The sequence below is a fragment of the Podarcis gaigeae genome (assembly GCF_964106915.1).
Source record: "Podarcis gaigeae genome assembly, chromosome: 12".
In the NCBI taxonomy this organism is placed as follows: domain Eukaryota; kingdom Metazoa; phylum Chordata; class Lepidosauria; order Squamata; family Lacertidae; genus Podarcis; species Podarcis gaigeae.
Window position 1 is genome coordinate 38,369,247 of NC_139688.1, and position 14,453 is coordinate 38,383,699.

A 14,453-nucleotide genomic window follows, 5' to 3' on the forward strand; every position below is an offset into this window, starting at 1 on the left:
TTAAAAAGAAAAATAATATCACTACCTTTATTCCTATCTCCATGTGCTTGGGAGTAAACCTCGTTGAATCCAATAGGGCTTACTTCTGAGTCATCATTGTGCTGGGTGGAAAACGCAGACAAATTTGAAGCAATCTCAATTTATCTTGTCTGCAGACTGATGCAAGCTCACAACATGTGTGAATGTCTGCTGCTCTTTACACTCCATTACTGCATTATTTACTGTTAGTTAATTAATGAAAGCAAATTAATTAATAGCCTGTTTGACAAAAGACACCAGGGCAGTTTACAGCAGCACAAAAAAATGCAACACGAGTTAATTAAAACAGTCAAAGTTAAAAACAACAACAACATTTTGCCTCTTTTAGATAACACCTGAGTGGCTGACCTGGGCAGATAGCCAGCTCCCCCTCCTACCCAAAACATAATTGCCAAAGCCTGGCTCTAGACCTGAGGTCTAGGTAAAAGTTAGGCTCTAGGCCCAGGGGTGCGGAGCTCGTTGGACAACAACGGCCATTATCCCTGACTACAGACCATGCTGGCTGAAGTCTTTGGGAGCTGGAGTCTATCAACATCTGGAAGCTAAGGTTCCCCCCCTCCGCCACTTCTCTAAGCAGTGGGGTTCTGGGGTGAAATCTGTCAGAGGCAAGTGTGGTCTGAAAACTTAAGTTACAAGGCAGATGATAAAGTGGGCTGGGATGAGTACATAATTGAAAGCAGGTAGCAGTCTAAATCCAAAACAGCAATCAAAGCTAGGTAGCAGGTGCCTAGGGAGAGTCTTCACATAAAGAGCAAGTTGCTCATGCAGACTGAGGAAAAATATCTGATTCAAGGGATTGGTGGGTGGTGACTAGCCCTTGGGTCAGGTATGCTCAGGTATTAAAGGTAGAGGGACCCCTGACCATGGTGTACAGCTTCCGGGTCATGTGGCCAGCATGACTAAGCCGCTTCTGGCGAACCAGAGCAGCACATGGAAACGCTGTTTACCTTCCCGCCGGAGTGTACCTATTTATCCACTTGCACTTTGACGTGCTTTTGAACTGCTAGGTTGGCAGGAGCAGGGACCGAGTAACGGAAGCCCACCCCATTGCAGGGATTCGAACCGCCAATCTTCCAATCGGCAAGTCTTAGGCTCTTGTAGTTTAACCAACAGCGCCACCCGCGTCCCTCGCTTTTACATAGTTCCATCCTTATTTCAGACATTGTGATATGTTGTTATATGTTGTGATGTTTAGATGGTTTCGGTATATCGCAATGTTGAAAACCAGGTATCGCCCAGCCTTAGCAGTCACACTTTGTTTGAAAACCAGGGGGGTTTTTTGGGTGCATTCCCATACCCATTGATGAATACAAGAGCATGAACACTCAAATGGAGTTAGAATGTGTTGGGTGGCTGTTCTGATCCACTGGCCCGCAGGAGGGCTTGTAGGGATGGTTGGGTGCAGGGATACCAAAGGAGGGTGCCAACAGCATGAGAATGGCCCGTTCTAGTGCTTTATTCCAGAAGGTGTAGACTTACGGCAAAGCATCCCACCAGTTCTCCTAGCCTTTGCAGAAGCAGGATTGACACTGCAGCAAGGAGACAGCTTGTTTGCACCCAAGCAGATGTACAGATGTTCTCTATGCACAAAGCAGCATATGTTATTTTGTCTAGGACTTCCCATCTCTTCACCTGCTCAGAAGAGGACTGGCCAATACCCAGTTCTTACAGATAGCTCCCTTTTCTGGGCTCAGAGCCCAGCACCCCAAGCCCCACAGATAAGAGTAACATCAAACCAAGCCAATTAGAGTGTTATCAACGCAAATGAATGCAAACATACAAAAAGCATTCCCCCTGCAATCCAACAATGGTCTTACTCCCCCTCTGCCCAAAAATTTATGCAAGTTTTTCATAGCTTCCCACTTGAACCTTCTATTTTTTTAAACACACACACATACATTTTTGGGAGCAAAGATACTGTGTGGTAAAAAATAGAATAACCCTCTCTGCTGAACAGTCAGCCTATTAAATATATGACTCATTCCATCTCGTTTTAAAAAGGAAAGGAAAGAGGGAGGTGCAACACTCCTTATCTAACCTGACATTTCTTATATGCGAAAGAGTAGAAATTCTCCTAGTGTGAGAAGGTAAATGTAGAGCCAAGTGAACACGTTTAATAAGCCTGGGTCATAGGAATTAATGTTATCCTGATCTACTGGAGCAATTTGAGGGATTCAGTAAAACACACTGTCTTCCAGTTTTTGTCGTCTTCAGAGCCTTGGCAAAAGGCCCAAATGTTTTTCTTTCTAATGGTGTGCCCTTTGCTTTTCTAATAATAACATAAAAGGCTGAACAAGACTGACACCTTTCTCTCTGTCTGTCTGCTTACAAATTCTGCAGCCTGGGAAGAAAATCAATTTTCCATTCATTGCCAGTTTCAAAGGGCTAATCTTTTTTTTTTTTTAAAGCAAACGGGGGGGGGGGGGTGTACCCAAGATTGTTCATCGTCAAGAGTCGACCGACTGAAATTAATGGACATAAATTGGTCATGTTCATTAATTTAAGTGGGCTTTACTTTATATGGGACGTGGGTGGCACTGTGGGTTAAACCACAGAGCCTAGGGCTTGCTGATCAGAAGGTTGGCGGTTTGAATTCCCGCGACTGGGTGAGCTTCAGTTGCTCGGTCCCTGCTCCTGCCAACCTAGCAGTTCGAAAACACATCAAAGTGCAAGTAGATAGCGGGAAGGTAAACGGCATTTCTGTGCAGTGCGCTCTAGCGGGAAGGTAAACGGCATTTCTGTGCAGTGCTCTGGTTTGCCAGAAGCAGCTTTGTCATGCTGGCCACATGACCCGGAAGCTGTACGCCGGCTCCCTCAGCCAATAAAGCGAGTGTCGCAACCCCAGAGTTGGTCACAACTGGACCTAATGTTCAGGGGTCCCTTTACCTTTACCTTACTTTGAATATGATTGGGTACAATCCAATGAATTGTGGCATTGTACCCCAATCTCCAAGTGGTGTGAGATTCCAGCTTTCCCAGGGTTTCTATTTTCTTTGGAATGAGGTACAGAGGAGACTGTGGTGCCTTTCATGGTATATGGTTTATTTGCACATATATACAACCTGAGCCTACAATGGAGGGGTTTGCAGCATTCAGACCCCAAGAGGGTCTTGCTTCTCCCGTAGCCACAGCCTTAGATTCCAGCAGAAATCAAGCATGGCTCTGACCCCACGCCTTCCTCGCCTGCTGTCTCGCTTCCAGCTTCTAGCACACATAACTCCAACTCTCCACTCTGACCTTTGTTTTTCTAACTAGCAGTCAGTGGAAAGGGGCCCACCCATTTTCTATCCAGCACAGATCCATTTCCTTTGTTATCTTAATCACTCATGACCACACCAGGAAGCTAGCAGACTCTCCTCAAGTGTCCTATTTTCCAGGGACAGTCCCGGATTTATAGAAGCCATTCTAATTTGATCCTGGAATGTCCCACTTTCCCTCTATTTCCATCTGAGAAGCATTGGAGGGTATGGTTATGCAACCTCCGAGCCAAGGAGATAATTAACTATACAGCCTTTAAAAGACATCTGAAGGCAGCCCTGTATTGGGAAGGTGTTTTTTTTTAATGTTTAACATTTTACTATGTTTTTATATATGTTGGAAGCTGTCCTGAGTGGCTGGGGCAACCCAGTCAGATGGAGAGATATTATTATTATTATTATTATTATTATTATTATTATTATTATTATTTTATTTATTTATTTATTGAATTAGGTAAAGGGACCCCTGCCCGTACGGGCCAGTCGTGTCTGACTCTGGGGTTGCGCACCCATCTCGCTTAAGAGGCCGGGGGCCAGCGCTGTCCGAAGACACTTCCGGGTCACGTGGCCAGCGTGACAAGCTGCATCTGGCAAGCCAGCGCAGCACACGGAAACGCCGTTTACCTTCCTGCTAGTAAGCGGTCCCTATTTATCTACTTGCACCCAGTGCTTTCGAACTGCTAGGTTGGCAGGCGCTGGGACTGAGCAATGGGAGCGCACCCCGCCGCGGGGATTCGAACCGCCGACCTGACGATTGGCAAGTCCTAGGCGCTGAGGTTTTATCCACAGCGCCACCCGCATCCCCCATTTATTGAATAGGACATCCATATTTTTATTGGAGAAATGTTGGAGGGTAGCTTTTCCAGGAATTTGAGTCTTCCTTTAGATTTTAACACTTGCTGGATTAGGTCTTAGAAGGGTCTTGGCAAACAGCCTATTCCATCCTAAACACAGGACAATATACAGTCGTACCTTGGTTTTCGAACAGCTTAGTTCTCGAACATTTTGGGTCAAGAACACCGCAAACCCAGAAGTGAGTGTTCTGGTTTGTGAACTATTTTTGGAAACCGAACATCCGACGGGGCTTCCACAGCTTCCGATTGGCTGCAGGAGTTTCCTGCAGCCAATCAGAAGCCGCGCTTTGGTTTTGGAAGTCGAATAGACTTCCGGAATGGATTCTGTTTGACTTGCAAGGTACGACTGTATTGCTTTGTTATTCCTACAAAAAGTAAAGATAGTTGTGTTGGGCAAATTGAAATCCATATTAGGGCAAAACCACTATTAGGCCAACCAAAATGTTGTATGCTTTCGCCGTTCCTGGGCATTCCTAGCCATTTCCACAATGGTCAAGGGTTCATTGGCATCTGAAGTATTAGGGAAGGATGATTGAATGCCCAAAAGTGACCAATTTCTCCCGTAATCCAACAAAATGCACAATGCATTCTTGAATCTAAGTATTGTGTATGTTCAGAGTTTACTATTCTGTCCAGTCCTCTCCCCAAAATTATCTACTCATTTTGGAAAGGGAGGGGGGAAAGCTAGTATTTATCAAGCAGAGATGACACAAACTGTAGATATATGAACCCAGGAACAAAACCACAGCTGCTAGTTCTAAATTTAAACCTACGAGGTCCTGCTATCTCACCCAAGCAGCAGAGCTACGGCAGGGAGTTGCTGAGATAAATTATTTGTAACAGCACTGTAAAACAAGAAGCAAGGAGTTATTCTGTTCCAGTGATGTTTCTTCAGTTTTTCACAGTACGTATTGCTTATTCTTCCAGTGGAGATAGGTGAAATTGGTTGTAAATTCCCCTGTTGCGTGTGCTGTAGCATTTGCTAATTATATGACTCATTCAGGTTTTTGGTAGCGATGGTAAATAACATTGTCTCTCTGTGAAATTTCTCAAGGCACTTGAGGATTGAGTTATGGAGGCTAATTTATAAAGCAATATATTCATGCATTTATTTATTTTTTTGCAACAAATGTAGCCTTAAAGAATACAAGCTATTAAAGGGATTTTACATCACCCCCCCAGGAATGTTTCTAACAGGACAGTACCCAAGTGTGCCATCTAGAGGAGATTATGCATGTTTAGAAGAAAAGGAAAATGAGGAACCTGCTGTTTGAAATGCTAATATATAGACTGGCAGTTCTTAGCTTATCATTAGGAGGTAGGTTTGTGCTACTTGTGTTATATTGGGTATCTCTTTCAGACAAATAATAGCCTGTCCTTAGAGCATTTCGGGTGTTTACTTAGTGGCATCAAACACATTCTAATGTGAGCGATTGCTAGTGCACCGCTGCTGCTGTTGCAATTGTTTATTCTCTGTACAGTGGTGCCTTGGTACTCAAACAACTTGGAACCCAAACACTGCAAACACGGAAGTAAGTGTTCCAGTTTGCGAACTTTTTTCGGAAGCTGAATGTGCTCCGTTTTGAGTGTTACACTTCCGATTTTTGTTTTGTTTTTGTGACTGTGTGGAACCCAGTTCAGCTACTGACTGATTGTGTGACTACAGTATATTGTTTATTGCTTTCATTTTATGGATCAATGGTCTCATTAGATAGTAAAATTCATGTTAAATTGCTGTTTTAGGGGTTTTTTAAAGTCAGGATTAATCCATTTCGCATTACTTTCTATGGGAAAGCGCAGCTTGGTTTTGGAACGCTTTGGTTTTGGAACGGGCTTCCAGAACGGATTAAGTTTGAGAACCAAGGTACCACTGTATTTTAGAAGTTCTCTCTTGTCTTTATTCCGTTTGTCATCACCACGTACCACACCACACACCCATACCACACCTCAACAAGGATATTATGGAGCTGAAAAAAATATTCAGAAAAGGGCAGCCTAGAGGATCAGTGACTGCTATGAGGACAGGTGACAACATCCAGTGCTTTAGGAGAGTAAAGCAGGGATATGATGATAAAGGTGTATAAAATTATTTTTGGTGTGGGGAAAGGGTCCCCCCGGGGGGAAAATCTCATTGTCATCTGGTTGGCCACTGCTGCAGCTTAGTCTTGTCTGGATGTCACACCTGGATGTCCTACCCTCAAATAATAATAATAATAATAATAATAATAATAATAATAATAATAATAATATTTATTTCCCACCCATCTGGCTGGGTTTCCTCAGCCACTCTGGGCAGCTCCCAACAGAATAAAAAAGCAATAACATATCATACATTCAGATAAGGATCTGCTGGATCAAACCAAAGGTTCAGCATTCTGTTTCTACAGTGGCAACAACAACAACAACAAAAAAAAAACCTGTTGAAATCTCACAGGAAAGACACAAGCACAGCAGCACAATTTTATTTTTTGAAGGAGATGCTGTTTACAGATCTGTGTCCTTTGTCAGCTCCTTTCACTCTGGAAAAGGGTTTCACTTTTGTGTCCTAGCGGAGTATTGCCATGGAGATAATGTGTTGTTCCTTACGTTTGCCCCTTTTATCGACTGTGAATGAATGTCCAGGTCAGTCTAGCTCTGCCAGAGAAGGGAGTAGGCATTTCTAGATAAGCTTATTTGACAGTGTCGGGAATGCTATAATAAAGACTGGCTGTGGGAAGAATAGAAGTGTATTAAGCTTAGCCGTCAAATGGATCTTGGGGGTTATTTCAGGTAGTGGAGCTGCCTTTTCTGCAGAACGAGATCACTCATGACAGCTGTGGTTGGAGGCAAACCTCCCTGTCACATGACTAAAGTTGTGTACAGATTTCCATTTACTCTGACTCCTGAAAACTTAAGCTGGTTAAGCTTAGGTGTGCACTTTGCGGTTAAGCTTAGGTGTGTACATTGGAGACAGCTATTGCGCATGCGCCGATGACAGCATGTGCACAGATGACAGCTTCATGAATAGGAGCTGGAGGCTTGCCAGGGCAGGGAAACCAAATAGGAAATGCGCATGGGGGGGGGGAGAGATCCCAGCCTCCTCTCTGGAGGGGACAACAGCACACAGATGCAACTTGAGAAGCAGCAGGACTGGAAACCCACTTGCTGTACTTTAAGCCGCTAAATCCGCTCCACTTCCTAGTGGGGAGGAGTTGCGGTGGACCGCATGGCCACCCACTCCCCACTGGGGGTGGGGGACTCTGTCCCCCGTTGCCTGGGGGGGGATCCTGGCCATGTCAGAGCCTGGCCAGCCAATTCGCTGGCTGGGGGCGTGGCCAGAACTGTTTACATCGAGGAGCGAGCTGGAGGACTTCCTCTATGGTTCGCTTCCTCAATCACCCTCCCTCCCTATTTTGCAAGTTTTAGGCACTGGCCTTGCTATGGACCTCGGCTGGTCGCCGTTGAGGGGCCGGGTAGGAATTTTTCCACTTGGCAAATTGGCACTGGCCATTTGGTTTTTGCCTTCCTCGTAGCAATCGTCACAACTTTGTTAGGGTTGTGGTTAGGCATTGTTTGACCTTGTGTGGGGAAGGAGAGGTGTGGCCATCACCTGCCCCTCCAAGCTTAAGGGTGTTCCGTTAAAGGAATCTGGGGGGTGTTGATCCTGTCCGAAGCCCGGTCGGGGGCTAGGGCCTTGACACGACCCCGACGGGAACACCAGGGGGAGCTTGAGTTGGTTCACATCGGCAGGGCTCCCCCTACTGGTGGTTTACCCTTACCGGACTTCCTGCGCAGCGGGCAGGAGTCAAATATAGTTGAGTCCAATCAATGCCTAAGCCAATACTGCTCACATTCTGTAATTCAATAAAGTTGTGGCCAAATTTGCCCAATAACATAATCCTAATATCCGTGTCCCTGTGTGAGTTATTTCCCAATGAGGGGGTGGCCGCGGGGTCTCGACACGCATTGTGTATATAGCTCAAGAGTTGCAGAGTTTAGTATGTTGACTCACTTCCTCCAGACTTGCCTTTGTCCCAGCTCGCTTATGGTCAATGGAATAAACCGCACAAGCTGATCGAAAGTGGTCCTATATTGTGAGAATTCCGCATGCCCGTTAGAGGAAGGATGAGTAGAAAAAAAGCAAGAAAACAGCATTCAACTTGCATAAGATATGTTTGGCAGTCCCTAGACTTCAGCAGTCCTAAGTCACACCTGTCTTTTGCCCTGGTCGTAAGCAGGTGAAGTGAAAGTAAAACCCATTGTTTTCAGTTTCACCTGCTTCCGGTTGCACCGATCTGGTTTCTGCGGTCTTTGCAACAGTGAGAAACGGATTGACATGTTCAGTGAGTGTCAGTAAGCTGTAAATACAAGATCTAGTGGTGGGATTGTACCAGTATCACAGTGGGATTGTGATTATTGTCCGGGGGGCGGGGGGAATGTCTGAAGAAACAGAGCCAAAAAATAATTCATAGAATTGTAGCATTGGAAGGGATTCTGAAAGTCATGTAGTCCACCCCCCTGCGAGGCAAATATATTGCAAAGAGTCGTTTCCTAAAGCAGGCATTGAAAGACACGTTTGTTGTGTATCACAGAGGTAGCCAACACGGTGCTCTCCGAAGATTGCTGGACTCGGATTGGCCCTGATCAGTGGCCATGCTTGGCTGGAGCTGTTGGGGGAAGGAGGCTAATAACATCTAGAGGGCACCGTGTTGTGTACTGAACAGCTAGCATAAACAAAGCAGGTGGCGATCAACGACCAGGTGGTTTTGCTCACCTTCACTGTGTGGTGACTGATGCTTATTGGGACTAGAGGGGCAGAAGGCAGGGAGACCAGCAGGAGGCGGAGCCAGAACCAATGACAGACAGAGCCAATGACAGGTGGGGGCTGGTTAAGGACCAGTTGAGGCTGGTCCATTAGGGTGAAGGGGGAGCACTGCCCCACCAATTTCAGCTTGCTCCCAGCCAGCCTTCATCAAACTGCCTCTTTTCTTACAAGAAGTCAGGGGGCGGAGCAGATCCGCCTGTCATAGGTTCTGGCTCCGCCTACTGTTGTGTTGTTCCTCCCTCCCATCAATCCTATCAATGGGCATCAGTCACCTCTGGGCCCCATTTGCCTGAATGGATCAACCTGCCCTGCCTCTCCTCTTCTCCTTGTACTTCTTTGTTCTTCAGCCTTTGTGGAACTGTGAGCCTCTCTGTCTGCTCTCCTTGACAGGCAAACTCCGAGCCGCCCAAGCAGAGGAGGGAGGACTCGAAAAGCCGCAGTGCTTTGCTACATGAGATCCAGAGAGGGACTCGGCTGAGGAAAGTATCGCAGACCAATGACCGAAGTGCACCGCAGATTGAAAGTGAGTCTTCGGCTTCCAGAACTTCTCCAAAGCAATGGTCACAGAGCTGTTTTTTTCCAGGCTGAAAGTCCCTGTGGGCTTTTTGTTATTGTTTTGCTTGGTTACCAAACCCTGCAAAAGCACCACGTAGATAAACCTCTTCTACTTATGTGCTGAAAGCTGCTTATATTGGCCACATTTCTTGAGGTTTGGCCTGTCCAGTTCCACACCCCGCCCTGCAAGGACTAAGTCTCCTGCCTTTTGGTCTGTATTAATGTACAACTTCTTTGTATACATAGCAAGGGGGTGGACAGCCTTTTTTTCCCTTCTTACCAGCCCAGGAGTCGAAACGTGGATTCTTTCTTAAGACTCCCTAACCCCAGTTTGAAAAGTTAATTATGTTGCTGGAGAGGGGTGTTCTAAATGCATCCTTTACTTTTTCCTTATTAGATTCCTACCCAGTCCCTGCCTGGTCTTTCCTTTAACAGCATTTATGAAAACTTGTCAGTTGTTCATTGGCCCATGTCACAAGGAAAGTGGAACTGTGAATAGTTACCATTTTCTCTGTAAAAAGTTTTTTTAAAAATCTATTGGATTTTCCATAAGGCTCACCATCGCCATCTACTGTCACATTGTATATTGCACCTAAAACACTATTTGCAGCTGTGTAGTTGAGCCCTGGGTTAGTAGCAGTTAGCACCAATTTTAAATGTAAAAAAAATCTATGTTGTTTTATCCTGCCATGTGATAAAGTTCTTTGATCCCTGCCTTTATTTTTATTTTATTCTTTAATGCTTTATTGGTTTTAAAAACAAAACAAGTACAAAACAATGCAATACAATACAATACAATACACAATGATCAACAAAATGCAATCCAAGATCAACACTCATTACAAAAAAAAGATTGGATTCACATGTCACGAATTCCAACATGACTTCCAATCCTCCAATTGTGATTCCTAATTCACATTACGACTATGCACTTAACTTTACCTCTCACAGGTTGTTCAGTCATGTTAATTTTGTAAAGTTCTCTTTTTTTCATGCAGAAGTCAATCCAGGCCTGCCAAAGAATTTGGATTATTACAGTGTTGTTTTAGCTATTCTCTGTAAATATTCCACTCTTTATTAAATATTGGATCTGTATGGTCTCAGAAAAAAAATCTAGTGATGTATGTATGGTTTTCCCAGTAGTGATGTATGGAAGTGAGAGCTGGACCATAAAGAAGGCTGATCGCCGAAGAATTGACGCTTTTGAATTATGGTGCTGGAGGAGACTCTTGAGAGTCCCATGGACTGCAAGAAGATCAAACCTATCCATTCTGAAGGAAATCAGCCCTGAGTGCTCACTGGAAGTACAGATTGTGAAGCTGAGGCTCCAATACTTTGGCCACCTCATGAGAAGAGAAGACTACCTGGAGAAGACCCTGATGTTGGGAAAGATGGAGGGCACAAGAAGGGGACGACAGAGGATGAGATGGTTGGATAGTGTTTTCGAGGTTACCAGCATGAGTTTGACCAAACTGCGGGAGGCAGTGGAGGACAGAGGTGCCTGGCGTTCTCTGGTCCATGGGGTCACGAAGAGTCGGACACGACTAAACGACTAAACAACAACAACAACAAATGGTCTCAGAATCTTACTGTCAAGATGGATAGATTAGCAAGAAGGTCCCTGCCTTCATTCACACACCAGAGGGTGCTCTGTTTCAGGATGTGGAGAACTGTGTATGTGGCTGTTGCATCAAGTCTCTTTCTTATTCATTATATGCTGCAGGAAAATACACTGAGGGTAAAAATAAAAAGGGCCAGTAACTCGGAAAGCTTGATAGAATAACCCAGATTTAATTTTTATTTTATTCTTTTGTCACAGACTCTAGGAGGAGGGCCAGCAGAGATGGAGGAAGCTCAGGAACCGCCAGAAGTGACATCCCTCAGGCATTGGGGAACCTCTTTGCAGAGGGTTTTCCTGTTCTGAGACCAGTAGGCCAAAGGGATCTGACAGGTAAAAAATACATTTTTCTATTTAACTACATTGTCCTCTTCCAGCAACTAGAGCCTGGGTAAACAGAACACGGTGTTTTTTTCTTATGAGATGTTTGAAAGAGACAATACTGTAAACAATAAACTCTATATATATAGAGAGAGAGTTTATTGTTTATTGTCTCTTTTATATATATAAAAAAATCTGTTTCAGTAAAACATTGTAGGGCAAGCCTCTTTGACTCTCCCTTTACACTCAGTTTCCCTAGCAACAATCTTATTTTGGCCCAGGATAGGAAAACCATCAAAACAGTATTTTTATATATTTAAAAGCCACCATGAACCACTCTTCAGCCATGGCTCACAAGAGCAGTTTTCGGATTGGCCCATAAAAACAAATGCGACAAAAAAACCATATGGAAAAACTGGATAGCTCAGTTGGTTAGAGCATGGTGCTGATAAAGCCAAGGTTGCAGGTTCGATCCCCGTACGGGACAGCTGCAAATTCCTACATTGCAGGGGTTGAACTTAGATGATCCTCAGGATCCCTTCCAACTCTACAATTCTATTCTGTTATGTTGTGGGGGGCAATCTGGCATAAAAAGCAGAAACAAAACACAGAACGAAAGGAGTTGGACAAGTGCAAGGCAATTGGGGAACCTGAGGTACTTGACTTATATCAAGTTGACCCATTGGCCATCTAGCTTTCTCTTGTCTTCACTGACAAGGTTTCAGGCAGGAGTCTCTCTCCAGCCCTCCCTGGAGATGTCGTGGTTGTATGGAAAGCAGAAGCTCTGCCTCTGAGCTTGTCCCTTCATATTCAGGCCCTTGGGCTGGAGCTGACAATGACACCAAGATGCCACCAGGAGAACCTCTCTTGGAAGGACATTTCAAAGATGGAGTGCCACCACAGAATATGCCCTGTCTCTGGTCATCAGCCATCGCACGTCAGACGAGGGAGAGGAGGGAGAAGGCAGCAAACACGGAACAAGGCCTCTGAGGCAGGGCAGGTTCCCCTGGTCCCAAGGCATTGAGTGAAAACCGGTCCTTTGACTTGTGCTAGTTCATTGACTAGCAATTAAGTGTAGCATTTTCTGGTGTTGAGATGTTCCATATGCCCAGTTAACAACCCCAGTGCTGCCTCTTGTGCTCACTGTAGTTCCCAGTCTTCAGAAGGCAGCCCCACCAGCAACACACTGCAGCAGTCTAAAAAGCGACCTGACAAGTGCCGCTGAGAACCATGGCCAGGTTTATCTCTATATACATATGCTCTCATTCCGACGAGAGAAATCTAATTAAAGCAACCAGTTTCTTGGGGAAATGTGCATCGGACATGGCAGGCTTAATAAGCTGGGTGGAAAGGGCAAAAAACACCCAGATCTGTCCGTACCATGAATGCCTCAGGGCTTCTGCCTCGTCTCGGTGCAGCATAACTTGAGATGTACAGGAATGATTGCTCATCCTGTTGAGTAGGAGGCTGTGAATTTCTGTTGTTCGCGTCAGAGCAGAATGTGTTGGGGCTTCAGCCACCTCTGCTCTGCCTCCTGGGAAACGGCCGAGTCACTGTTGATACTGCAGCGTCCAACAGCTAATCTGTAGGATTGGAATGGCAGGCAGGCAATGGGGATTTGTGGCAAAGGGAAACGAGATTTGTGAAGAGTGTGAGATTTTGACCAGCTTCTGCCCATCTGAAGCTGATACAGGCTTGTATTATCTTGGGCCCAAACAGAGTAGTCCACACAGCAGAAGGATAAGCAGTATGTGCCACATTCTTAAATTTATTTTACACTCTATGTTGAGAGAATACAAACATGCATCTTGCCTCTGTGAGAGCAGAGAAGCAACTCCTCTGGGAAACAAATAACACCGAGAAAACAGTGAAAAACAGGAAACCAGGGAACGTCACATCCAGTCTCCCATTCCCGTGGGAATCCAACAGTAACTCTGACTGTGGAATGCAAAACAATGTCTTGTGACTGCAGTTGCTGCTCAGTGAGGGAAAGGACAAATTCTCATCTTTTTTGGGGGGGTCGTCCCTCAAAGCGAGTGGCCCGCGCCATCTTTAACCTTGGTTTATTTGCTACTTCCTAAAACTTTTATTTGGTTTCCTCAGGTGGTCGGGCGGGTCAGCCAAGTACTGTAAGGACATCTCCTCCTGGAAAGGGTCCAGACCCACCGAACAATAATGGGAAGGCCAGCGGCAACCTTCAAACTGCGTCTGACAGCCCCAAACCAGCAAGTCCATCGGAAGCATCCAAGGCCCAGCAAGCGATTCCGGCTCGTCCCAACATCCCTGCTCCTCCTCCTCCGCCGCCACTGCCACTATCGCCTTCCTCCAGCAAACCTTCGCTTATCTTTCCCCCTCCTCCCTCTCTTCCCCCTCCTCTGCTCGAAAATCCCGAGAGCCTCTCCTCCCCAAGCGCCGCTGCTCCTTCTCCCCGCAAAACCCCAGCATCCCCTTCACACATGCCGGCGCCGCCACTGCCTCCTCCTCCCCCTCCCTTGCCTTTAGGGCCCCCTACTTCACTCCCAGGCAAAACCAGCGAGTGCCCCAGCCCATCGGCCTCCCAGCCTGACCTAAGGCTCAGTTCCCCTTCCGTGCCCCCTCCACCACCACCGCCACCTCCAGTGCCTTCTATGTCCACCTTTTCCTCACACAGGACGTCTTTGCCGCTGCCCCCTTCGCCAACTTCTCACAGTGCCTCGAGCGGCAGTGGCGAAGCCCCGCCTCCGCTGCCCCCCAAGTCGCCTTTTGTGCAGGCCCAGATGCAGAAGCCCAGCATTCAGTCGCTGCCTCTTCCCCCAGCCCCTCCAAGCACACAACAAGTGGCTGTGACACACAAGAGGAGACAAGGCAGAGGCGGAGGTAGGAATCGCCCTATTTAGCTGCATCACCGCTGGTCCATTTCAACGTACCATAGTCCAAAATGCAGGGGTAGGCCAGGGCCGTGGCCTGCAGCTTCCAGCATCCGCTAACATTGCCTACACTGGCTGGTGTTGGATTGAGCTGTAGTC

The 14,453-nt window shown here is 46.1% G+C and overlaps 1 protein-coding gene across 4 annotated transcripts in view; it reads left to right on the forward strand.

The window, feature by feature from the left end:
* WIPF3 (WAS/WASL interacting protein family member 3) overlaps window positions 1-14,453 on the forward strand; it is a 37,017-nt gene that overhangs the window by 19,534 nt on the left and 3,030 nt on the right. For 3 of the 4 annotated variants that reach the window (XM_083705936.1, XM_083705938.1, XM_083705937.1), the window contains exons 3-5: window positions 9,345-9,477; window positions 11,329-11,460; window positions 13,552-14,304. In XM_083705936.1, coding sequence (XP_083562062.1) covers window positions 9,345-9,477; window positions 11,329-11,460; window positions 13,552-14,304 — 1,018 coding nt within the window. Of the gene's footprint in view, window positions 1-4,949; window positions 5,055-9,344; window positions 9,478-11,328; window positions 11,461-13,551; window positions 14,305-14,453 lie in introns of those variants that run through there. The other variant, XM_083705939.1, reaches the window with a different exon arrangement.